Source organism: Lissotriton vulgaris, chromosome 2_2, assembly GCF_964263255.1.
Source record: "Lissotriton vulgaris chromosome 2_2, aLisVul1.2, whole genome shotgun sequence".
NCBI lineage: Eukaryota > Metazoa > Chordata > Amphibia > Caudata > Salamandridae > Lissotriton > Lissotriton vulgaris.
The window spans coordinates 206940288-206967832 of NC_141688.1; the positions used below are offsets into that span (position 1 = coordinate 206940288).

At 43.7% G+C, this 27545-nt stretch overlaps 1 protein-coding gene across 2 annotated transcripts in view; it reads right to left on the minus strand.

Moving 5' to 3' along the window:
* The window catches only part of PDHX (pyruvate dehydrogenase complex component X), a 798051-nt gene that overhangs the window by 270739 nt on the left and 499767 nt on the right, over window positions 1-27545 (minus strand). For both annotated transcript variants that reach the window (XM_086959546.1, XM_086959547.1), the window contains exon 5: window positions 27372-27470. In XM_086959546.1, the coding sequence (XP_086815672.1) occupies window positions 27372-27470 (99 nt within the window). The remainder of the gene's footprint in view (window positions 1-27371; window positions 27471-27545) is intronic.

Sequence of the window (27545 nt, forward strand, 5' to 3'; positions counted from 1 at the left end):
TGTTTTTCTCTACAGAACTCATCCTCCGTTCATGTCTTTATCCTCGAGCGCCTGGATAACCTGTTAGGTAACAGTCACGCTATCAAGAATCGCTAGTAGCAGGTAAGGACAATCGGTCTCATTATACCCAAATATTTGTTTTTTAAGTCATCCTGCAGAGCCCAGTTAATCTCAGGGTGATACAAAAACGAGAGGATGCTTTTAAATGCAAATAAATGTGGGAGCCTTGCACTACTAAATTGTACATTGTTTTACAATGAATTTGAAATATGTCTAACAATAACATTGGCTAACACCTTACGATCAGACATATTAATTTGAGCTAATAGGCCTAGCGTAAAGTTGAATAATTTAGATAGCTCAAGATCAGGACTGATTTTTGGCACCAAAGAAAATTGACGAGCCCAAAGTGCCCGTGGTCCAATGCTGCAATAAATGCCCCTGCAGGTCCCCCGTACACACCACACGCATGCCATTGTGTTACCATGCCATCGCGTGATCTAACTGCACACGGGGGGGCTGCATTAGCACAGAAGTGCCACAGCTAGGGGCTAGTACAGTGTTGTTAGACGTGCTGGTCCACAGTCTAACTAGCCACGGGGAAAGATGCTAATGCGACAGAATACTGCCAGCCAGGGTGGATTCACAATCACGGCACATTACATCGAAATGAAAACAGGCGGGCATGTCTGGGGTGCGTCAATTCCGGTGTCTATTAAAATGGGACACTACTGAGCCGAGAATATGTAAGCCCACCTCATACAATGTTTGTATCCCATTTCCCATCCAAAGGTCTTCTTACTGAACTTGGACAAGAGTGGTGATGGCCAATGGTACATAATATATTTCTTAAAACAGAGGCCACTTCTGGATGAATTATATTCTATTAGAGATCAGCAAGAGGTGCAAGAACAACTTCTTGAATGTCTTAACCACATGGGGTATTGTTTAAGGAAAATTAATGAGCACAGGCAAAGCACTTAAATGTTGATCTTTTGGTTGTCCAACAAAATAGCGACTAGTTGACAATGGCGGCTCTTCCTGGGCATGCAAGTGTGCAGAGAGATCATTGGCATACTATGTCAGAAGACAAATATTATATGTTCGCTCATGGGCTGTACATGTCAACCGCCTGATGAACTAGGATAGCCTTTGTCGCACTCCATCTCCCTGCTTCCTAGATAAATGGCATTTTATTTCGCTGATGAGCACTTAACGGGTTGTCCATTGGGAAGTCGATTTGTGAGAGACGAGTAATGGCAGGGGGTGTACATACAACAGCTCATTAATTCCAACACAATACGAACACGGGATGAGGCGCATTACATGCGCCATTAGCAAGCCGGTTTCTTTTGTGCAGGAGACAAAACAATAACAAGCTTATGCAAAGGAAGGAATGCCACAATGATAATGATCCTGCCTGATGAAACCCGTGGCACTTCTCCATGACAACAAGAGGGCATTAATTACCAGGCAGGGCAGTGCCCTGAGGGTCCCCGGGCCTCCCCCTACACATCACTAGTTCTACGCTGGAGACTACTACTGTCCTGATCTCATTATCAGGTTTCAGGATATAATACTGCTGTGACTCTTCGAGCAGAGCTTGCCAACAGGGATTTTTCATTTATTTTAGTTTGAATGCTCTTGTAATCACACATAACTAGGACCACCAGGCGCCAAATCTGCCCTGCTTTCTATTTTTGGATCGACAAAGCATACTTTGCTCAATGATCTGCAATCTAGAAATTGACAAGGAACGCGGCATATGAAAATTCAACAGAGATGTAGGAAGCCTCTTATTTGCCTGTACTCGCTGAATTGTTTTTGATTTTTTGGAGCTAGACTGCTGGCAGTTTGGACCTCAGGGTAGAAGAAAGCCAAATCCTCTCACATCACATCCTTTTCCCCTAAAATATGGTGAATAAATGGTAGAGACTAGCGAACAATTTACTTACCTTTGGTAACGCTCTTTCTGGTGTATACACTATCTAACCACCAAGAACCCCCTCACCTTGTGAATATCCTTAAGTGCCAGACTGGTTCCAAAAAGTCAAAGTAGCACTTCGGCGTATGTAGTGCAGATTATGCTGCTGTGACCAGAGGTCCTCACGTAGTGGTGCCAGATTGGGGGGGCAGATGCACAGGCCAAGAAGTACCGTGTCTCACACTCTCCTTGCCCAATCCATGCCATCTTGAGGACTTCGGCCCAGTCATGCCAGATCTTCTTTATGTCACAGCAGTAGAGACAGAAGCGGGGAAGCATTGAGGAGTTCAGAGTACTCCAAGATGAATGCATCAGAGAGCGATTTCTGGATGAGAGAGAATGATGCCATCCTCCTCAAGACCAAGCGTGCAAAGCAGAAACCATTCTGAAGAAACACCAACTCTGGATAGAAGTATCAAAGTTTATTTACAATAGGAAAGTGCATCATGTAGGACGGTCCCATGACTAGCATGCGTTGACCGCCTGGGGATGCCAGAATTCTAACGCACACTACTCTGTTAAAACATAACAGCCCCCATGCAAGGTCCCAGTAACGGTTCTTAACACGTGGGCATCATTTCAGAATAGTGCACGAATGGTTCTCAATTGATGCCCTGCTCACATATAAACAACATGGCATTATTTGAAAAAGGCATGAGCGCAGCAGGAAAAGTAATGTGGCGCTAATGCAACAACTCCGAGATCCAACACACTCTTGTGTGCACAGTGCTGACAATGTGTGATCTTGGCAGTGGAAAACAGATCTAGCCAGATTCCCCCCCACTGTCGGAAGATATCCTGTACGTCCCCTGGATGTAATTGCCATTTGTGATCTACTAGGCTGTGTCCGAGTGAATAAGTCTGGCCAGGTGTTTAGAGATCCCGCCAGGTGGTGTCCTACTGGTACAATACTTGATTATCCAGATAGCTTCAGAGGTGCAGAGTTCCCTCACAGAGGACCCTGGCCTACTTGCTGTAGTGCCTTGTGGCAGTGGGGTTAACCATGAGAACTTGCACCCTCCCCCTCTTAGGTAGCTAGCAGAAAGGCCTTCAACTCTAATCACTAACAGCTCCGACATTTTTAAATATAGGCAGGACTCTGGAGAAGTTCTCTGATCTAAGCCCTTCCAGATGATCTCTCCAACCCAGTAGTGATGGATTTGTCACAAACATTAGTTCTGGGTAGGGTCAGGAAAGGGGTCTTATCTGGTCCAATTCTGCTCAAGCAACAACTGCAGGTGCTCTGACACCTGCATGGAATCAGACACTTCCCCTTGGTTCTGAGCCCACTGAGACTTCAGGTCTGGCATGATCAGTGAGCAGGTTGCAGGAAGTTAATAGTACCAGAAGCCTCAGTGCCATGCTCACTAAGACCCAGGACAGAGGTTGTACTGGATTCACTGTAGGAAAATCTTTAAAGTGCACCGAATCTATGTAGGCCCAGATGAAAGGTTGCCTCAGCGAAGGAGTCAGGTGGTGTGACTTTGGGTGGTTCATTGAGAGCCCTAACAAAGTTAAGAGGTTTGTTGTTGTTTGGAAGTGGATTGCCACTTACTGTGCTGAGCCTGCCTTCAACAGTCAGTCGTCACGGTTGGGTAAGACTGGTACCATGACCTCCTCAAATGGGCAGCAACCACCGCCATCACCTTTGTGCACACACAAAGGGCACTGGTGAGGTCAATGGAAGCAAGACAAACTGAAAATACTTTTATTTCACATTGAATTACAGGTTGCATTTTTGGGCCTGCAGGACGGGTATGTGAAAATAAGCATCTTGCAGGTTCAACACCACTATCCAGTCACAAGGATTCATGGCAGAAAGTACCTGGGCCAAAGTGAGCATCTTGAATTTGTCTTTGTGCAGGCAGACACTGAGAGGTTGACTGTCTAGAATTAGATGGAGCGGTACAAAAGGGGGTGGTGATGGACGGAGCATCTGTACCAATCAAACACTCACACTGTGGTGGCAGAGTGGGCTAAAGAACGGTGATGGATTAAACCCAGATCTGTTGACTGGGTGTGAGTGTTTGATTGGTTCAGATGCTCCGTCCATCACCACCCCCTTTTGTACCGCTTAGAATTAGATGGAGGCCTCAGCCCTCTGCACAAAGATGTAACATGAATAATAACCAGTCCAGACTTCTGATGCCTGAACCCTCTCTATAGCTCCCTTGTCCAAAAGAGCCTGCACTTCTTGGCATAAGATGGACAAATGTTGCTTCAACAGGTATTCCACCATAGGTGGCTTTTATTGTGTGAGGAGAAGGAATGGCTGGGCAAAACCCAGTTGGACAATCTGCAGGACCCATGTGTCGGACGTGATGTTGTGCCATCACCGCAGGTAGTGGCTGTTCCTGCAGGCTACCAGGTGGCTATGTGCCATTGAGGGTGTTCTAAACAGTTTTACGGTTGTTGCTAGAGTCGTGTAAGGTTGACTGGGCGACTAGCCCACGTTCCCAGCAGTGTGTCAGTCAGAATCTCATTAAGCTGGAGCCTGGACAGGCTGTTTGACCTCGGCGAGCATGTTTGTTTTAACCACCATAGGACAGAAGTGGAGAGCGAGTACCTCATCAGCCCTCCTAACAACAATTGCAAAAGAAGTGCTTTCTGCTCGTCAGGGAGGGAAAGCAGCCCATTGTTGGGTGAGGTTTCGTGCTCACTGCCCATGTGTAACTGCATGCAGTCATTATCTTCTTCATAAAGTGGGGCAAATACGCCCCCATTGCCACCACTGTTATTTCCATTAGACTGGCTCCGAAATGAGTTCGAGTCAAGGAGCTGGTGTAATCTGTGTGTGTGGCTGTGCAGGAGAAGAATGTCAGAGCCTAATAGGTTGAATACAGATTATAAAATATCAAAGTCTGGATTTGGCAACAGCAGAGGTCGAGCAGAACGCTATGGGTCCTCCTGCAGCACTAGAGCGACAATACCGGCATCGATGTTGGAGGGGTCAACAGGAGTTGTAATGTGTAAATAGACGCCTGTGAGGATCCCAAAGAGGGTCCAGGGTCCCAGACAGCACACTAGTCGGTGGGAACACAACTGGAGGCCATTTGGGGTCCTAGGATCCTAAGTCGCACCTAAGGAGACCAGAATTGCCCCCAAAAAGCTCTGCATAGCCTATCTAAAGGCTTTCTTTCATTTGCTGCCACTTCGCCCGGGAACTCATGGTGCATTAGAACGAGAGACAGAATTGGCTCCCCAGTGGAACAGGAGCGAGACCGATCGGCACAGTGACTCCCTTGCTCCTTCACCAGAGTGGCAATGGGAGAGGCAGAGTCCAGTTAGGCCTTCTTATTTTTCTTCTTTGACTTACTAAAATACTTCTGTATTGAGGAAGATCTAGTTGAATTTAACAGAGAGAGACCCCCTGCACCAGGGGAATAGGGTACTTATCAACAGTAAAGTAAAAAAGTTTCCCTTGGCAAGATTACTAGCTAATCAGGCCCAAATGTTAATATTGGACATTCACGTTGGACAAGTATGACAAAACATATGTATAAAATTATACCAAATTTATTGTTATGTTAAAAACATAAAAAATACATAATAAAAACAATTTCACATTCTATAGGTATGTGCTACTAAAATTATCACAGTTCTAAGTCACACAAGAGTTATAAACATAAGATACCAATCTTCAAAAAAGACAATGCCATGCAGTTAATCAATTATAAAAATACAACGAGGGGGAGAGACAAACAAAAGACAATATAATTTGTCATTAAGACTTAGCACATCGAGTATCCAAAGTGCAAACACCCAATCCTGGACACATTTTATTCTTGCGGTATACAGGAATAGCTTGATTACTCGATTGTGCAATTTGTGTGGCGTTGACGCGTTTCGATGGCTTTTATTTCAATTTTATGCCATCTTTTTCAAAACTGTTTTTATGGTCTCTCTTAGTGAACGGCACTGGGTGGTTGCCTTGTGGTTAAAAAATCCTGTGGGTAAACATACTGCAATCAGTATCTTTTACTGCATTCGTAGATTTACATTGCTTAATTTAAACATTTATTAAGCTCTCATTGCTTGTCACGTTAGGTACACCATGCATGGTTCTCTCTCAGGCATCAGCTCTATTGATTAATGTGTAATGCTGAATTCGCAGAATTGCAATGCTTGATAGAGACATATTTTAAACTCACATTACATATCCCATCAAATACACAGTCCATGATTCTTGAAACGGCATCAATTCTATTGATTATGCATCTTTGTATTTTTAAACATTTCTTAGGCCTGGAATTAGAGGCATGCTCAATTGTCTCTTGTCTTACATAACATACACACTGTTAAAGGGTCATGCGCGGTCGTGTAGGATCGAAATCTATATGGAGAGGAATTTTTTATTTTTATCATTCATTATTCCATTATAATGAATGATAAAAATGAATGATAAAAATAAAAAATTCCTCTCCATATAGATTTTGTTCCTACACGACCGGGCATGACCCTTTAACAGTGGTATGAGAGGAAGCAATAGAAAAGAAGATACCAGACTCAGGTAACAATAGGGTTTTAAATAGATAGAACGCATTTACATAGAGAGACTAAAATTCTCTGTTATTAGGAATCTTTTTCTGCGGTATAAATTCTGAGAAAACAACAAACTATTTTTCAGATCAGCCTAAAACCTTATGATGTGGTGTTCGAACATTCAGAAGAACTTCGCAAATAACATGAAATAAAGCTAACAACTAATATAGAGAGTAAAACAATGAATCTCTAAGGTTATGAAGTGGGTGAGTTTAGACGAAATATACTGAATAAAAATGAAATTGTCTCATCTCCCAATGGGCTCTTTATGTAGAGGGGTTCCTTCTCTGGCGGTATACAAATATAATTTCAAAAGCACACATGGTAATATTGGACATGTGGACCTCCGAAAGTAGTATAGATAAAAAATGAGGCTAATAATGTGCTAAGAAAGTGTATATGTTATGTAAGACAAGAGACAATTGAGCATGCCTCTAATTCCAGGCCTAAGAAAGGTTTAAAAATACAAAGATGTATAATCAATAGAATTGATGCCGTTTCAAGAATCATGGACTGTGTATTTGATGGGATATGTAATGTGAGTTTAAAATATGTCTCTAACAAGCATTGCAATTCTGCGAATTCAGCGTTACACATTAATCAATAGAGCTGATGCCTGAGAGAGAACCATGCATGGTTTACCTAACGTTACAAGCAATCAGAGCTTAATAAATGTTTAAATTAAGCAATGTAAATCTACGAATGCAGTAAAAGATACTGATTGCAGTATGTTTACCCACAGGATTTTTTAACCACAAGGCAACCACCCAGTGCCGTTCACTAAGAGAGACCATAAAAACAGTTTTGAAAAAGATGGCATAAAATTGAAATAAAAGCCATCGAAACGCGTCTACGCCACACAAATTGCACAATCGAGTAATCAAGCTATTCCTGTATACCACAAGATTCAACTGTGCCCAGGATTGGGTGTTTGAACTTTGGATACTCGATGTGCTAAGTCTTAATGACAAATTATATTGTCTTTTGTTTGTCTCTCCCCCTCGTTGTGTTTTTATAATTGATTAACTGCATGGCATTGTCTTTTTGGAAGATTGGCATCTTATGTTTATAACTCTTGTGTGACTTAGAACTGTGATAATTTTAGTAGCACATACCTATAGAATGTGAAATTGTTTTTATTATGTATTTTTTATGTTTTTAACATAACAATAAATTGGTATAATTTTTATACATATATGTTTTGTCATACTTGTCCAACGTGAATGTCCAATATTAACATTTGGGCCTGATTAGCTAGTAATCTTGCCAAGGGAAACTTTTTTACTTTACTGTTGAGGAAGATCTACCATGGTAACAACTTCGGGAGCAGGCCTACTCTCTCAACTACAACTAGTAGAGGGGCCTCACAAACATTTTCTAGTGCTTCACCATGTAGAGCTTCGCCTCATGATCCCGGGTGGCTTCCAGGTTCATCTGGGTGCAGTGGTCACTGGCCTTGGAGCCATGCAGAGAGCCCAAGTACCAAAGGCTGATCTCATGGGGTCTGTCACAGACATCTCTATGTGATGGACCCTACAAGGCTTCAACCATACAGTCTTAGGGGGTGGCATCTGTTGCACACTAGAAAGATTTTCAGAAGAAATATCCCTTCACAAGGGTAGAAGAAGAGGAGCATAGGTCCAGATCCGAAACTGAAGGTGTGAAAAGAAAGGAACTGATGGCAGCATATACGGGTAGTGCATATATGTCTCTCTGTTCGTCACTACTGGAGCACTGACGTAGAGTCTACTACCTCACTTGCTGGCATGCAGAAGCACTGCTTTGAATTTTCGAGATCCAGTGTCACACTTGGGGATATTTACAACTGGCCTCATTATGATGTCGGTGGGATGGCCACCAACAGGCCACCTGTGACGGTCCTACCAATGGACAGCCCTTCGGTCCGACTGCTGGATTACAATGATGGCGGCCAGACCCTTGTCTGTCGGAGAGGAGACTGTTGGATAGGAGACGCTGAAGGGGTGCCAGTCGGAATAGTATTCCTTGAATGAAGGGGGTGCAGACGAAGGCACCTCAGTCAATATTAATATGTTCCTTTTCAAAAGTCTTTTCATGGCGGTCTGACCATTGCAGGAAACATGGCCCCCATCGCACGTGGGCCACTGCAAAGTGGCCCTTGGGGCACATATAGTGCCCCACACATCAATGTACTGTGTGATGTGCACCACATGGTTTATCACTAAGTTCCCCTGTTCCCCTAAAATAATTCATCTTGCACCCCCGATTATCTCCATGCATCTTGCTGACAATTTCTATCAGGTGCTCAATGAATTGGAAGCTAGCATCCATTTACCCCCTTACTCAAGAAACCAAACTTGGATGTTTCGAATCCCAATAACTACTTCCCGATCTCACGTCTCCCATTTCCTGCAAAAATCATTGAGAAAACAATTAATTCAGAATGGTCTTCCCTTACTGATAACAAAAGGTATAAACATATTATAAGTTACTCTACGAGTGCATCATAGAAAATGTAATAACTGTAAAGAAAACAAGAAATGGCAAAGCTAATCGTTCAGACTTCTATGTGCCAACGTATAAAAACGCTGGCATTCACAAATGCTTTTTCCAGGCATTGCTTGCACAAATCTTGTTTATCAAATTAAGCCTTCGTTTTTGGCTTTGTCAACTGTGGGGAAAAAGCGCACAAAAGGATTGCTTTCTGTATAGACTGCATATAACAGTTTAAGAATAGAATGTTAGAAACAGCATGAATACAATTATTTTCAGATGTAAAATACTCCCTCACACATTCTAATGGAAGCACTTCCTGCAAGGCAGAATGATACACTAAATATCCTATAGCATGAGATGAGAGTAATACCCCTTTGGGTGGAGTTAAAGCTCAACCCAGGATTGGTAATCATGTGTCTTGCAGATAGCTGCGCTATCAAGCCAGACCTAACAAGGTGGAAGCAAACAGAGACACTGTCGAGGATAAAAAAGTTTTTTGTAGCACCAAAGCATATAAGGAATGAAAGACAGTATGTAAAATATAACAACAAAATATCCTCTATGGAAAAATGTTATACCTCTTGGGAAGCTGCATCAAAAATGTTATACATTATGTATTACTTTCAATTTGATCCTTCGTACACTGTACTGTATATAGTACTGAGGAAATTATTTAATTTTACTCTGCATCATGTTATTGAGTGCTGGGCTGTAGAATGCGAATTACTTTTTAATTGTTCTCTGCTGCATTTTTTGCGTCTCCAACTAACTTTTGTGCTAATAAACATTTGAAACGAAAAGGACAACCCCATTTATCGTGTGCAGCAAATGTTGTACTTCTTTTTTTAAACCTAGTACAGAATACACGTTTAAAATAACTTATGCAGACATTTTGTTTAGATACCTAAACATTTGTATCTAAAACATGTTCCAAACGTTTACATTTTAGTTTGAAAATCTGCTCCAGTGTGCTCTACAGACGCCTTCTCTAGAAATCTGTGGTTTCCTCCCTCCTTTTCCTTTCTCTTAAACGGGGTACCTGGCTGCAGCTGCCCCATCCCCTAAAGTGCCTTACCATTAGGTCTGGCCTCACAAGGTAGCTGTTGCCAGACTGAATGTGATGAACTTAAAAAAGAGTTTCAGGTGCGCTACAGAGAGGAGCTTTGGCTCCACCCACATGTTGGTAGCCAAGAGTATATATTCAGGTAGAAGTTGTATCCTTCCACTAGAAAAGTGTGTCCCCTCCACTCAGCTGTGATTATTTGTTTATCAGGCTTTTGGAACCGACAGCAGTATTACTGTCTGAACTTGAACTTTCTGCGGAACATAAATGACGTTGTAATACTGTTAACACATCTTGGATAGCGAAATCATTTACGGTTTTTTCTCAGGCAACAGTACAGGGGTGGTGGGCAGTCACAAAGAATGTATTGTGGTCCCAGCACCCTCACTTTCCGACATTAGATTTACACTTCAGGCTTAAGTATAGTGTTCAACAGAGTTTGTGATGCAGGAGCTACACAAATCTCCATGGATTTTTAGGGTTGGCATGACAGTGCAGTTGTCGCCTGACCTTATGTGATCAACAAAAAAGAGCTATCAGAATACTAAGGAAAGAGTGGTTTATGCTCCACACATACTGGTTCTGGTGTGCAGGATTGGATTGAGCCGGATTTGCAGGGCCGGACTGGGAACCAAAACCGGCCCTGGCAAGGTGCTCAGCCTGCCCCCCTGGGGGTTGCAGGTGCCGCCGTACTCTTGGCCAGGGTCGGTTTTTGGCCGATTTTGTTACAGGGCCGAGTATGCAGCTATGCTGCAAAAACAGCCCTGTAACGAAAACGGCCCCCAGGGGCCCAAAACTAGCCCCCACCCGTGCGTCCCACCAGGGGATGGCCCAGTGCCCGCTATGGCCAGTCTGGCCCTGCGAATTTGTATGCTTCCACCAAAACAACTAGTATTGCACTTATTGGCGTATGGCAACACCTGTACTTGACAACAGCAGGATTGAATGGGATATTTGGGCAAGCCAATGGTCATGGCCAAAGGTTTGATCTATTAACTATGAAATGTTTTGCTAAAGCCACCCTTAGGTGGCTGTATTTGTTGAGAAAAGCATATGTTAAGGTCAAAAGGCATTTAAGTGTGCATTGTTTTTACTCTATATTAAAGGTACAGGTTAGTATTTTGTTACATGGATTCTCAGATTGCAGCAGTAAGTAAGGGATCTCGTGTTAATTACCCCATGTGACAAACCATCGATATACAAAGCATGATCTGTAAGAATCCTTGTTTGGCCCTCTTAGAAGAGACAGTATTTTGCTTAATCAAATGCAATTGTGGATACTTTTGTAATTTTATGACTGTGTGTATGATTCTTGCGTTGTTGAAAAACTTACACTCAAAATAGTGGGCCTGAGTTGGTTACGGTGACAAGCTATAGACCTGACTGAGGCACTGCGAAACCTTATGTCCGATGCCATAGGTGTGGTCTGCTTATAATGAAATGTTAGGACACAGGCATTTGGTTTAGCTTATTAATTGTGAAATTTTTTTTTAGAAAGCCTGTAAGCCTATAACTGTTGACTGTTATCATATTGATACAAGCTATACACAGACATTTTATTACATGTAAAACTGACATCTTACTGTCCTAGTCAAAGTCTGTGACGCCCTGTGACTAACCCTGGGGGGTTTCACTGTGATGATTCCTTTTAGGCCCTGTTGAGAGGGGTTTTATACTGTTTTGAAAGCTGTTTTTCTACATATTTGCAATATTATAACTGCATGCATTATGGCTGACAGTTTATGGGTACTTGAAAAGGGTAAAGTGTAAGGCCAAAAGCAAACGGTACATGCTTCATCGATTCCTTTGGAAAAGTCATGCCAGATTCCAAAGTTTTGATCTGCTTATATAAAGTAAGGACATAGCCCTTAAGCCCAACCTACTTATTGTGAAACAGTATGTTAAAGACAATAGACTTTAGGATGGATTGTAATTACACTGCACTAAGACCTGTAGACAGGTCCAGACTGTTATATGGAATCTCACTGAATGCCATAGTAGGCCAGTGTTTTGAGGGTAGCAAACCACCCAAACATAATATGGGGATAAAAAATATGCACCGCAGGCCTAGTCAGGCTGGTTAGGAGAGAGAGTATTTTGATTCCCCAACTGTTTTTTTTTTTTATACATTTGTGCTTTTAGAACTATGCTACACGGTTACCTGGTGGAAAGCATATGCTCAGTATAGTAGGTTTGAGTGGATTATAGTGACAGGCCAATGATAAAGGTTATAAGTCTTTTTGTTTATTATGAAAAGTTGTGATAAAGACAGGCCTGATGAACAAGTCAGTTATCTTCACTCGCAGTCTTTCGGGTAGAGACTACCTCGCCGCATATTCACCTGATGAATATTCGCCTGACTTTAGACTAGATCAGGAAACTTTTCCATAGTACCTCTGCGAGCAGGAAGGTGGCACTGTCAGGTAACGTACTGACGCCGTTCTACTCCGTGGCGCTGGCATCAGTTGCTTTCAAGACTGTTTGCATGCGCTCCCAAACCTGGAGCCCTGAAAGCAAATTGATAGACCAGTGTGGACATTGCTAGACATGGGATCTCATTAAAGGGTAGAGTCCACCCACAGAACAGGGAGGATGGGAGGGTATTTGAGGAATCAGCAGCTAGAAAGAGCCTCTACAAGAACGAGCATTACAGAAGGAAATGATCTAGGTTTTTTATAGAAACTTACGGCCACCATAATGGAGGTGCACTGACAACGGACTCAAACCAGAATGTCCTGTGGGAGAAATTTCCTCTCTCTGAACACTTGGCTGTCAATGTTTTGTGAACATATGGAGGGACACCCATGTCTGGACTGGCATAGGTCTAGGCTAGGAACTTCATGTACTATCGCAGTAGCAGAAGCTTTGGCCCTGGTAGATGAGCATGCAGTCCTTACAGAGGCTGAGTTTTAGCCAAAATGTAGCATATCTTACACCCCACAAAGAGCTGATCATCTATCCGGTGGTCTTTGGTACAAATGATGCAGTGTCCAAGCGATAGTCTCTCCTCCTACTTAGAGAGGTGAGGTGAACATAGAACCCAGACAGGGTGATGGCTTGACCAATGTGGAACGTGTCACAACCTTCCGTAGAAAGGATGCCCTAGTTCACAGAACTAGCTTAGAAGTAAGAAAGCATATGTGCACATAGAGGCTGCAACTCACTCATATGCTGTTCTGAGGTGAAAGCAACTAGGAACACAGTTTTGATGGGGAGAAGCTGCTGGGAACAGCTGTGGAGTGACACAAAATGGAGTACACTTCAAATAAGCAAGGACAAGATTGACGTCCAATTGGGGCATCCCAAAAGGAGAACAGGGAACCAGACGCAGCAATCCCTTTCAAAAACCTCATCACAAGCTGCAATTTAAACAAGGAAGGTTGATCAGGCAAATGCAAGAAGACCAAAAAATAACAGTGACCCGGGCCCAAAGCAAGGCCTGGTCAGGCGAGGGACAGAACAAACAGGGCATCAGACAATTAAGCGTGGAGGTGGTTACTATGGTATGGCTACATCAAACCATAAACATATCCCTGTAACAGGCATATACAGTTTTGGACATTATATACACCTGGCTGCCAGGATGACATCAACTACCTTCGTAGGGCTGCCCAATCTCCATGCATGTAGGTGAAGATTGTGGAGGTTGGGATGGAGAACCGGGTCCACAGCAGATCATTGCGGGGACAGCCTGATGGGAGGATAGACACTTAATCCCAGGAGTCCTGGATAACATACTCTCTGTTTCAAATTAGAGAGAGACCCCCTACAACCAGGGGAATAGGGTACTTTAACAGTAAAAGAAGTTATCCCTTGGCAGACCGTTCTTACATGGGACAAACCTAAATGTTTGTCTCAAACTACCCAATAGGCCCACTAGATCCTTCGGGGGACCTTTCCTGTCGTATATACTTATGCAACAAAAATGTAGTTCATTTGTTTTATTATAAAAAAAGTTCATACAAATACACTCTAATGTTAAAAACAAATTATTATACACAAATGTTAAAATGTCCTACACACATTCATGGAGTACAATTACTCCTGCACAAAAACATATAAAACTGAATTATAAAAAAAACAATTAATACATATCATATCAAGGTGAAAAATACAAGAAAGGAGAGACATACATAGACATAAAATTGTCAATAACTATTGCACGTTTTTTGAGATTTTTGACATAAATACCATCCTGGACATGTTACAATACTTTGCCTACAGGCTAGGTTTTTTAATCTCCTGATCGTGCAGAGAGGCGTTGACGCGTTTCGATGGTTTTTATCGATGCATTACCATCTTTTTCAAGACTATATTAATAAGTCTCTCCTACAAATGGCACTGGTTTGTTGCCGTCTGTATAATTCTCCTGTTCACATCTTGCACGGTTTCCTAATTGATCTCATGTATTTCATCACACATTGATCCAGGACTATTTGTTACTTATTATTTTCGTTTTCTTAAATTGATGATAAAAAAAGTTCCTTTGGCTGCCTTTTTATATTATTCTTAATCTCTTTATTATTAAAAGAATGGTCCACTGTTTTGCACTTCTTTCTTCAATCTAAGTTCGGCTTAAATGATCTGTATCTGCCGGTATCCTTTCTGCACATAATCCCTAATGACGTGCTTCTGTAGGTTTTGAATTCACGGGGACAGGTCTTATTTATCTTAAAGCTTGTACCGTTGGATGAACAAGCATAGAGTATCCCGTGTCCCACGTAAATGTCAGCTTCTCCTACCACGTCGGTCGTCTCTGTGTCAATGAGACCTGGGCCCGGTCGGTTCTGATATTCTGGAGATCTCAGGTCAGGTGTGGTACCTGTAGAAAGGCATACACAAGTCTATAGAGTCCCAGAAGTGGAATGAGCTTCCGAGCGAGAGACGCCTTTGAGACTCCAACATACAAAAATACTGACATACTGTGATCTTGGTAGCGGTGAACAGATCGAGCCATGGTTCTCCCATTTGCAGAAGAGACCAACTCCGGATGTGACTGCCACGCATGATCAGGCTGAGTTTGTCCACAGCTCTAGAAGTCAATTATCCTGCTAGGTAGTTCTCCACCAGGTAGAAAACCACCAGGAAGATCCCTTGGCAGTCCAGCTGTTTCCATGGGCGCATGTATCTTAGAAATTAAGTAAAGCCGAAACCAAAGGCGAACTCGGCTCAGATGTCAACCCACTTCAGGAGCAGGAACGAGATGGTTGGGGCCGCCCACCAATTCTGTCAGGGGAGTGGGAATGTCATGAAGGAGTGCAAATGGATTTTTTATGCTTACCAGAGAGTGCAGCAAAGAGGGGGGCAATTGGGCTTGAGCCTTGGGACGGGAGTGGGAGTGGTCCTGAAGCTGCATCTTCTTGTGCTTGAAGACAAAGATTTGATTTGCGGTCTCGGATGGACTACAGGTTTATCAATGTGCAGTTTCCACAGGTCTTAGAGTCATAGCCTGACACCGCATACATACCTGGTGTGGATTTTTCACAGACATCCGTTTAGGACAGCCCCTACAAGGTTTAAAACCTGTTGTCTTAGAGGATGACAGCCCTTGCATATTGAAAAAAGGTTATGCAAGAGGAAAAGAAAATCATGTTAAGGGTCTCTGAGAGATTAGAAGAAGCTACAGATATGCATTGGTTGACTCAGTCAGAAAGAAAGTGATGTAAATGCACAAGATTGACACTAATATGGGACCCACCACTGGAGCGGAACAGCATCAGTACAGAGCCACTCAGCGCTACCTTCAGGCGCGTAGAGGTACAATGGAAAAGATTCCAGATCTAGTCTGATGCCCGAGTAATATTCAAAAGGTGAGGATTCCGGTGTTAAAAGTTTTTACCAGAAATGTTGATGGTAAGAATTATATGCTAAAATAATTATGTATTTCAGGGTGGATTATTATTACTTTGAATTAAAGCAAACATCTAGGTCTTGTGTTACATGGAATCCCGCTGACTAACATAGTAGAAATAGATTTCGGTGGTGGTTCCAACCCTCTGACAAACTATGGGCATAGAAGATTTGAACAGTGAGAATCCTTGTTACGTCATGTAATGAGAGAGAGCATTTTGGTTTGCCAACTGTAATTTTGTATACATTTGCTATTTTAGGACTGTATGCCTGGTAGTTGTGTGATGGACAAGCATACGCTTAGCACATACGTAATTTTATAATTGTATGCCTTATGGTTGCCAGTTTATTCACCCTTCCATAGTGTGTGTTGTATATACATTCAAGACATTGATTGGTATAGACTGGACAATCCATTAAAAAATGTTATAATGGCCGCACTGGGGACCAAATACAGCCCTGGAAAAATGTTCAAAGCAGCTGCTTATTCTTCATCTCCTCCTGCAATCTCTCTCTTTCTACCCCTCCACACTCTTTCTCTCCTCTCCCCCATCTGTATGCTTTCTCGCTAGCTACCCCTCCATCCTTCCCTCTCCCTCTAAGCCTCCCCTGGTCAGCTGCAAATAATTTCGAAAAGCTGGAGAAAGTAGTAGAGTTACCAGGAGTGACCTCGGAGGCCACTGGGGAAAGGACCGGTGGAATAACAGGCCTGATTGTTTAAAATAAAAAAGTAGCAATAAAGGCAGTAGGCCTCCCATATTGATTGTGAAAAGCACATGATAAAGTCAATAGGCAGCTGCAGAAAAATTGTTATATCTCTGCATTAAAGTCCACAGATCTTTATTTGTTACATAAAATATCACTAATTACCTTTGTAGGGCACATTTATGGTGTTGGTTAAAGCCTCTGTCAAACTGCAGTGATAGAAGATTTGCACTGTAATAATTCTTGCTAGAATCTTGTATTAGATGTCTGCCAGGATCTTGCATAAACAAAACATTAAATATATACTTCTTTACATATACATTCATATATACACACATACATATATATATATATATACACACATATATATATACATATATATATATATATATATATATATATATATATATATATATATATATATATATATATATATATATATATATATATATATATATATTTTCAAAGGAAAATCAGATGAAGGCACAGATTCAATCCCGACTGCAAGTACGGACACGGACCCAAAAGTTAGTGCAAGTGTATTTTTATTCGTTGGTGTTTCCAGTCGCCATGACGCGTTTCGCGCTTCCACGAGCGCTTGATCACATGATATCACATATATATACACAGCAGGCCTTTAGGTCAGTTCTGTTGTGCCATTGGTCAGAGTGTCATTTACACTGCATTGGGTAAAGGTTTAGTCCTCATAAGTCATTGGCTCTCTTGTCCTGAGACTGTATTTTCTTATTACAAGTTTACATTCACCTGAAAACAAGTTATCTTCAGTGTCAGGGCTGGTTGACCAGTCCTTTAGTTTTCAAGTGTCTTCTTTTATAGTTCTCCTTTCATTTATTTTCCTCTTTTTTATTTCAATGAATCCTAAGAGATTACTCTAAGTCTCTAGGCAGTGCTAATGAGTCGCCTGTTTGCCACCCATTTCATCTGCAGAGCATTACGTCCCATGGGCCCACTGTCTCTAAATCAGGAGGTCATTATGCAAGGTTGCTTTCTTTAGTGTATCACTGCTTTACCATTCCAAGATGGCAAACATATTGTTGTCAAAAGTGGCATCTATGCTGGAAGTTTAAAACAATAGACTATTAACAGTACTTCTGAGCACCCTCAGCTACGTTTAGTTTCATTATTGCAAACACGTCTGCTGTGTTCAGACATCACATTTTCTTTATTCCATTTGCATTCTTTTAATTTATACTTCATATATAGTTGAGGTTGTGTGCGGCAGAGGGTGAATGAGTCAGTGGAACGCTGAATGGATGCACAAGTGTAATGAGTGACACAGTACTTGTATGCAAACTTATTTAGTACCTAAACAAATCAATGACACAAAAGGTAATGCATTCGTAAGTCAAACTAATTGGCATTGTTAAAGCTTGTTCCTAATCATTGCCCCACCAGATCGAGAGGATCCTGCGCAAGGCCAGCCAGATGTCGCTTCCCTTCCCTGCAGCTGTGGCAGGCATGGCTGCTGGAGATAGTCTTCTACAAACCACTCCTTTCAGACATCAGGGTAGGGGTTGGTCTCGCCTTGCTTGTCAAATGGATGGTGGCGCCTGGTGGGGGTGAGGCTAAATCTTTGAACTGGCGACAAGCAAGGGAGAAGGAGCATCTTGCTCCCTATCAGGGGGCTCCTGTAGAACATCGGTAAGCTACAGGGAAGTATTCCAGGTGAGGGTGGATGCCAGCTCCAGCGGTCTCCTTCCTGTAGACACCGGAGGATACTCACATAGGAGTAATAGGCCCTATATAAATACTACCATACAATACAAGACACCACTGACAGTTCATTTGAGAAATTGACAAAAAAGTGCTGTAGTGTGTTAAAGTAGCAACATTGTTATCCTCCACTGTCGAACTGCACTGTGGGTTAAGTGGGAAGTGAAGTTCTGCTGGATGTGGCCTCGACATCTTTAAAAACAGTGAAATAGTGTCTTAACACCTATATGTAAACAGTTTGTAAGAAGAGATTTACTACAAATTGGTTTACAGTAAAATAGACATGAATAGTTCTATCAATACACAGAGAACCCTCTACCCGCCTAGATGCGTAAGACATAGAGAACCACCCACTGCTTGTTCTGGGGATGTGCATGAAGAGATATGCATCCTCTACCGTGGGGCCTGGCAGCTGTGGAGCAATGGATGGCAATGGATGGCAGACCTGGTTCTCAGGCGGAACAGGAACACGTTCACTCTTAATTGCAGGAGAGCAGCTGCTTCTGAGCAAAGACTCTCACATATCCCACTCCCCTTTTCGAAGCCTAAACTGCAATAAAGGCGTGCTTGGCTACTTCAAGTTTATGTGGCCTATCATGCTTGGCTGCCTTCTGCTCCACTTGCCACACAGCAGTGTTGTTGGTCCCCTGCGGAGGTAGAGTGTGATGTCAAACTGATTAAGACTGGTCTCTGTGTCAATTGAAGATGTCCCTTCAGACCGCTTTGACAGACGAAGGAAAAATGGGTTCATGGTGTTAAAAAATGTGACCCCCGACATTCATTCTTTACGTCCATCTATGTGCTTCCAATACAGACTCGACATGAGCTTAAAATATAGTTTCTGCATTTTAACAGTCTTTTTGACTTCGTGACAGCTTGTCTAAAAAGGAAATCACAGAAAGCCATCCAGGACCCACACTTCATCTGCCAGCCTCCTCATGGGATTCCCCCCCCCCCCCCCCCTCCCCTCCCCCCACCCCCAGGTCTTAAGCATATCTAGGGCAGCTGTCTGAGTGCGCCAAGATGCTCCACTCATGCTCACCCAGCATGACCTCTCTTGATGTTGTTCTTGTCCTGAAAAGACCCCTGGTCTTGACAGACAAGCATAGAAAGAAAGGAAGAGAATGAGCAAGAAATCACACTCCGCATCACAAGCAACACAAGGTAAAATGAATCAAATATATAATATCTGATAGCTATCATTCTCCAGCAGTAGCAGTGTAGATTCACTTGCTTTACACACTCCTGGCATCTAGTGCTAGGCACAGACATTGCAAGTTGTTTTACTTGTAAGTAAAATATTTCCGTTTCAAGGTGACTCGAAACCCACAATGAACCAGAATAAAAACTCCACATTAGATTCACTCTATTCCCCCCTCCCACACACACAGGGAATAAAGTGCAGCAGGGCAGCTTGTGTACTGGTGCATTGAAAGCGGGATAATGTAGGCGCACCATGTCATAAATATCTCGACAAAGCTAGCATCCTGGGAGATGCATGATGAATATACAGCGTTACATGGTGTAGTGTAAACAGATACTTACAGGTAAGTAACAGTTTCCGCTAGCAACACGTGTAGCTGTAGATCACATGCTTTGCAAAGACTGGAATATTAATAATAATAATACAGACACTTGTAAAGCGCAACAGATACCTCAAACAGAGGTGTCCCGGAGCTAAAGCGATCGGCAGTATACAGATGGAGAACCAAAAAGCGAGCCCGGGGCCTATTATTCTGCCGTAAAGAGCCAGGCCTTAACTGGTTTCCTAAAAAGACGCTCTACCTCTATCTTGCGTAATTCACTAGGCAAGGAGTTCCATAACTCAGCCGCCCCCACCGTGAAGGATCTGCCTCCCAGGCGGGCCTTGTTGAAGCGGTCGTGCAGAGCAGTTGTTGTGAGTTGGACCTCAGAAATGCAGTGCTGTCCTCCCTACAGTGGTCGCTTGCGAACAGATGAAGATGTTCGGAATAAGATTTTGAAGACACTTTGCCCGACTTGAGCATCTTGGCGGGCATGAAGGTCCACGCAGCAGTGCTTTGTGAGAGTGTGTGGTACATAGTCAAGTCAAGTCAAGTCAAGTCAGAAATTTATATAGCGCGCTACATACCCAGAGGGTCTCAAGGCGCTTGAGGAAGGGATGGGAATTACTTGTCGAATATCCAGGTTTTAAGTTGCTTTCTGAATGCTAGGTGGTTCAGTGTGAGACGTAGGTGAGTGGGGAGTGAGTTCCAGGTTTTAGCTGCGAGGTAGGAGAAGGATCCGCCTCCCATGGTGGTTTTATTGATGCGAGGAATGGTAGCAAGGGCTTAGTTGGAAGATCGTAGCTGGCGAGGGGGGTGTAGAAGGAAAGTCGTGTGTTGAGGCATTCGGGTCCAAGTTCGTAGAGTGCTTTGTGAGCGTGGGTTAGGAGGCGGAAAGTAATCCTCTTATTGACGGGGAGCCAGTGGAGGTTTTTCAGGTGGATAGAGATATGGTCTTTACGCGGGATATCTAATATGAGTCTGGCTGATGTGTTCTGGATGCGTTGGAGTTTTTTCTGCAGTTTTGCGGTGATACCGGCGTATAGGGTGTTTCCGTAGTCCAGGCGACTTGTAACCAGTGCATGGGTGACTGTTTTTCTGGTTTCTGTGGGGATCCAGCGAAATGTTTTTTTGAGCATGCGGAGGATGTTGAAGCATGAAGATGAGACTGCGTTGACTTGTCTGTTCATAGAGAGTGAGGAGTCCAGGATGATGCCCAGGTTCCGTGCGTGGTCCGTCGGGATGGGTGCTTTTCCAAGGGCCTCTGGCCACCAAGAGTCGTCCCAAGCGGAGGGGGAGGTGCCTAAGATAAGGACTTCTGTTTTTTGTCTGAGTTCAGTTTCAGACGGCTGTGCTTCATCCACTCTGCTACTTCTTTCATACCTTCATGTAGGTTGGTTTTGGCGGTGTTGGGGTCTTTGGTGAGTGATAGGATCAGTTGGGTGTCATCTGCGTAGGATATGATGTTGAGGTTGTGTTGGCGAGCGATGGTCGCGAGGGGGCTCATGTATACGTTGAAGAGGGTGGGGCTGAGTGAGGAACCTTGGGGTACGCCGCAGATGACTTCAGTGGCCTCGGACTTGAATGGTGGGAGGCGGACCCTCTGGGTTCTTCCGGTGAGGAATGAGGTGATCCATTCCAGTGCTTTTCCTTGGATCCCGATGTTTTTGAGGCGCTGTAGAAGAGTGCTATGGCAGACTGTGTCGAAGGCTGCGGAGAGGTCTAGGAGGATGAGGGCGACTGTGTCTCCATTGTCCAGTAGAGTTCGAATGTCGTCTGTTGCTGCGATGAGGGCGGTCTCCGTGCTGTGCTTGGCTCGGAAGCCGGACTGTGAGGAGTCGAGGGATTTGTTGCTTTCGAGGAAGGCGGCGAGCTGGTTATTGACGGCTTTCTCGATGACTTTGGCCGGGAATGGAAGGAGCGAGATGGGGCGGTAGTTTTTGAGTTCGGTGGGGTCATGGAGCAGCTTTATAGAAGTCCACCAGCAGTGTGTTTCCTAGGAAACACTGTGGTACAAGAACGTGCCTTAGTTACAGGATTTTGTGTTTGTATGGCCTTGACGCTATACACTTGAATGCACCAAATTATTCATCGGGCGACAAAGAAATAGGATTTCCTGAGTGAGGCTTGACAAGAGCCACAAAAAAGGGCGTAATACTCTCTCTGCAACTGACTGAGGTCGTGGAAACAATGAATAGTTTAACACCGGATGGGAATATGACCTTCGGAAGAAAGTAAGATTATGAACAGGAATATTACCTACTCCGTAGTTAGGACTAGCATCTCACTGACTCTACGCACAGACGTGAGCGCAGCGAGGAATCCTACTTTTCCACAAAAGAAACAGCAGTCGAGGAGAGGAAAATTACTCAATAGGGGGCTAGATGAGATTTGTAAGATCCCATTTAACGACAGGTGTGTTCTTTGTGGGAATATTCATATTTAAGAGACCTTCCATGACGACCTTGACAACTGGGAGCTTGAATAGAGATTACAGTTGGCTATTCTGAATATAAGATGCAACAGCGCAGCCAAACGAAGCCGAATGGTGGTGTGTGCAAGGACTCTGTCCTGAAAATGCTGTAAATAACACATCATGTCTTGTACAGAAGCCTGAAGAGGCTGAATGTTCTTGATGAGACAGTAGCACACATATCTTTCCCATCTGGAAGCCGAGCACGCTTTTACTGTGGATCTAAACCACCTTTAGGATGAGCATACACTGCAGGAAGTTGAAGATAGCCTGATTCTGAACCTTTGATGCAAAGTTGCAAATTCCGTGTCTTGGGATTACCGTGTTGCAGTTTCCCCTCGTGCCGAGTTAAAAGGTCTGCAAAGAAGGGTTGCTTCTTGCGTGGAAGACTGGACACTTCCAGCAGCATAGAGTACTATGGTAGTCTGGCCATAGTGGGAGCAATTAGGACGAGCCGCATGGATGTCTGTGTCGTTTTCCTCTCTACTATGAAATCAGTGGTACAGGAGGAAAAGCAAGATAAATTATTAATGACTTATTCACCCAAAAAACATTGCCCATTTAATATGTATGTGGATATCAAGCGGCAAAGCTTGACATTTCTCATTATTTTTGGTGGCAAAAAGTTCGACTGTTGGTGTTTCCCAACTTTTAAAGTGTTGAAGCAATGCTTGAGGATTCATTTCAAATTCATGCTTTTGTGAGTGCACCAGCCTGTCACCCCTTGGTCCTGGTCACCACTTCCGCCGCAGGCCGAGTGGGTCAGAGGTGCCATCCTAGCCCTCTGAACCACGGGGAACCTAGTTCAAGCACTTACCTCCTGCATCACCTCTTGTGTTATCCTGGTATCGAAAGCCCAATTCTTTAGCTGCATTCGCCCAACTGTCTCATTGTTTTGTGCCCAATTGTATTTGATATACCCTCCCTTGATTTGTGCCCAATTGTTTTGCAATACTCACCCATTTGTCTGCCTGATATCTGCCAATTGTTTGCTTTTTCTGTGTTTTGTAACTACTGTAACTGTTTTTTGTCACTGTTTGTCAATCCTCAGCCCGTACTTGCCAGTCCCACCTGTGCCGGTTTATCCTCCCCACTCAACAGCCCCTCCCACCTACCCGTGCTACTTAATGGAGGCTCCAGCGTGAGCGTGCCACTGGCCCGCCAAAGGCAAACCCAGCTCTAGGAACCCTGGCCCCCACCAATCCCACAGGTACTCCACTGCACAGCGCCGTATCCTTGGATCCTGCATGCACCAATAACTGCTGCCTCGTCTCACCACACACCACAGCAGGACTGTTCACTAACATCCACTGTCACTTCAACACAATCACCACCTCTCACAAGAACTCAGCGACTCCCTCGCTGATCACTTCCAAAACAAGATAGCAAGCATCTACACAAACTTCAAACCCCAACCCTCTGACATACTCAGCAACCGATCAAACACAACCAGCAACCACCGCTAACTACATGGTAACAACTCAGCACACCAACTACTACAACCCAGATGAAATCCATCCACTCTGGAACAACCATGACCCCTGCCTACAGGAGATCTTCAACCGGGAAGCAACAGGATCAGCCACCAGCTCACCATAATCAATGGTGCCATCTTCCCTAACGCATGGTAGCACGCGGAGATCATACCTCTCCACACAAAACAGTCAACAGACCCCAGAGTCCCCGCCAAAGTACTGGAGAAAACCATCAACATCCAACTCACTAATCATCTGGAAAGAAACAAGTACCTGGATCCCCACCCCACCAGGCTTTAGAGCCACCCACCGCACAGAGACAGCCCTCATTGCAGCAATAGCTGCCATCCGAGCCCTACTCTGTAAAGGAGAAACGACCTCTCTCATCTTCCAAGACCTCTACGCAGCCATCGACACAGTTTCCCAACACAGTCTCATCCAGCGCCTTCGCCAGGTCAGAATCACAGATGACGCACTCTGATGGCTGGCATCCTTCCTCACAGGTCGCACCCATAACGTCTGCCTCCCCCTTCACCTCGCACCCAAACCGTGCTATCTGTTGAGTGCCCCAGGGCTCATCTCTCAGCCCCAACCTCTTCAACATCTATATATCATCACTAGTAAGTATCGTCAGGTCAAACGAAATCAGCATCATCTACTATGCCAAGGATACCCAACTTGTTCTCTCACTCTCAGCCAACCCCACACAGACAAAGACCAAGTTCCACAACTGCATGTAGAACTTTGCGACGAGGATGAGACAACTGCCTCAAACTGGACACTGACAAAATGGAAGTTCTCACCTTCTGCAGATATACCACCCTATTGAACGACTCCTAGTGGCCAATAGAGCTAGGTCCTACCCTCACACCGAAAGACTATGTCCCCAACCACAGCATCGTACTAGACAGCGAACTCTCCATGAAATGCCAGGTAAACACAGTCACCTGCTTCCACAGGATCCGCATGTTCCGAAAAAACTTCAGGGGTCTCTCCATCAGCACTAGTAAAACGGTATCACAGGCCCTCATCACCAGCCAACTCGGCAACGCACTATACACCATCTCCAACGCAGCAGCCAGACTCCTTTTCAACCCCACATCCCTAGTGAACACACATCTCTCAACACCTGTAAGACCTCAATTGGCTTGCCATCCAGAAGAGATGCCACTTCAAGACCCACACCAACAAAGCCTTCCACAGTATAGGCCCATACTACATGTACCATCCAGAAACCACACATCTGCTGTAGCCGCACCGGAAGACCATCCTCTCACCTTGCCGCTAAAGCCTGGACCAACCTTCCCCTCCAACTCTGCACTGCACCCTCCCTGAACCACTTCAGGAAGGTACTCAAGACCTGGCTCTTCGAAAGAAACCAGCAGGACAGCATCTGGAGACACCCGGGTTGACAAGTCATGCTCTACAAATACCTCTTGAGTGATCGACTGTGGTTGTACCCCAATTTTGAAAGTACTGAAGCAGAGCTTGAGGATGTATTTCATATTCATGCATCCTACTTAACAGGTCTGCAAATATGTTGGCCACTTCTGTTAGATGTTCCACTAGAAGGGAGACTTAAGACAAATGCCCAATGCTTCTTCCGGGTTCTCACTTATGCCACACTCACAGGATGTCTGGTACTTGATGTGGAGAAAGCCTTTGATTCTCTGGAATGGGAATTTCTTTTTGCCACTTTCCCTCGCTATGGTAGTGGTTGCCGATTCCTGCGATTGGTCCTACTGATCTATACAGTGCCAAAAGTCCAGAGTGAAGACGGACTCCTATATATCAGATACAATCCCAATGTGCGATGGTATCCGCCAAGGATGCCCGCTTACCCCGCTGCTCTTTTAATTATTTATAGAAGCCCTTGCAGCCTCTATTCGATCACACAGTTCAGACTAGGGCATCCCTCTGGGAGATGAAACACTCGCAATTTCCTTATATGCTTACAATCTCCTTCATATCTGGAACATGCAGTCAGATCACTATAAACTGACTCAGACGCTCAATGATTTTGCTGCCTACTCTGGCCTATGGGTTAAATTGCCTAAGTCATGTCTATTCCATTCGCTCCAACATGCCCTGTTAATACTTTGTCTGATGAAAGAGGCCCATCCCATCCTCTTTTGGTCCAACCTAGTAACATTACATACAGAGTAAGTTTTAAGGTTGGTGACCTATTTCTATCAGTATGGAGTTCTCTACTATTGCAGCAGCATTATTATCAACCTAAAGTCCGATGGGCATTTTAAAATTTGGAATTTTCATTTTTTTATTTTTCATTGTACTGTTGTTTCATTGTGGAATTCCTAATTTTCACATTGATACTTGGCATGCTGTCTTCAATACTCTATTTTCTGGACTTGACACTGCACACTATAGATGTTTTCCTAGTTCTTAAATAGTCAGCTAAAAATATAAACAATACTGCAAATTTATACCTGGATACAACTCTTAACAAGAACACAGTCTCAACCAAGTCACCTTCCCAACCTTTGAAAACAAGGATTGATTTTGACTTTCTTAGTTGAAAAGGGACACAGTCGGCATCTGCAGCAGATAGCATTAGTGAATGGTATCTAAAATTGTAACTTATAGACCACAGTTTAGGCAAACTTGTAAGTCATAATCTTTCCTTTCTAGTAGGCCATCATATTCCATGTACTACTAGAAAGCATGGGAAAATAATGAAATCGGAATTAAAAATACATTAATGAAGAACCTGAAATTTAAAGAAAAATTAAAATTGCATTTTGCAAAGGCAATAGAAATAAATTTGCAATTTAAACAACTATAGCGTCAAGTAAAAGGGATAAAGATTTAGATTACGGTATGGGATTCAATCTGGCATGGGATAAGAGTTGCATTAAGGATTCTGACATCTCTTTCCTTATTATAGAAGTCTTCATCATGGATTTGTCTTATAGTCAGCATGATGCAAATTAGAAATGTATCTGGGGCACTTTATTCCCACCTGGTAGCCCACCTCTTGTAATAAATATTCAATACACGCGTGGATAAAGGAATCCAGCCTACTGCTGGACAGTAGCACTCCTGCTGCATGCAGCCTTGACAGTCAAAGTAAAGAGAGATACCTACAGGTTTCATAGTAAACAGGAATACCTTAGCTCTTCCCTGAGTAAAAGAGAGATTTCCTTAGGAAACCACAAGTGGACAGCTATCGACCCAAGTCTGTGCAAACAAGAGTCGCGTTGCCATAGTAGTACTCCTAGAAGTTGGAGACCTGTTGCGGAGGTGAATAAAACCCCTTTGATAGTCAGCAGCCAGGCACTGGTGATACAGTTAGGAAGTCTTAGGGTATCCAACTTGCTAAGGCAAAAATTGCTATTACACATGTTCTCTATTTGGTAGAGTGTTGTGTATTACTCTGTTATAGTGTGCTTTATTTTGACATAGATCAGTTTCCTAAGCAGTTTCCTGGTTAAAAAGTATCAATGTCTGTTTTCAAAAGCACTCAAAATGAAGCATAAATCCGGAGTGGCAGTTTTCGGATTAGTACTGATTGATGAGGAGTACTCACTCTTTGGTGATTATCCCTCGAGGGCCAGTGGGGACCACGCTGCTCCAATCAATTCCATGTGTGTCCAGAATTTGTCGTGCTGCCGGGCTGAGGCGAACTCTGGAGAGAAACAAGACCAATGAATGGCAGAGCCTTGTCTCACCTTCCACAGTGGACTTCTTGCGTCTACTCAGT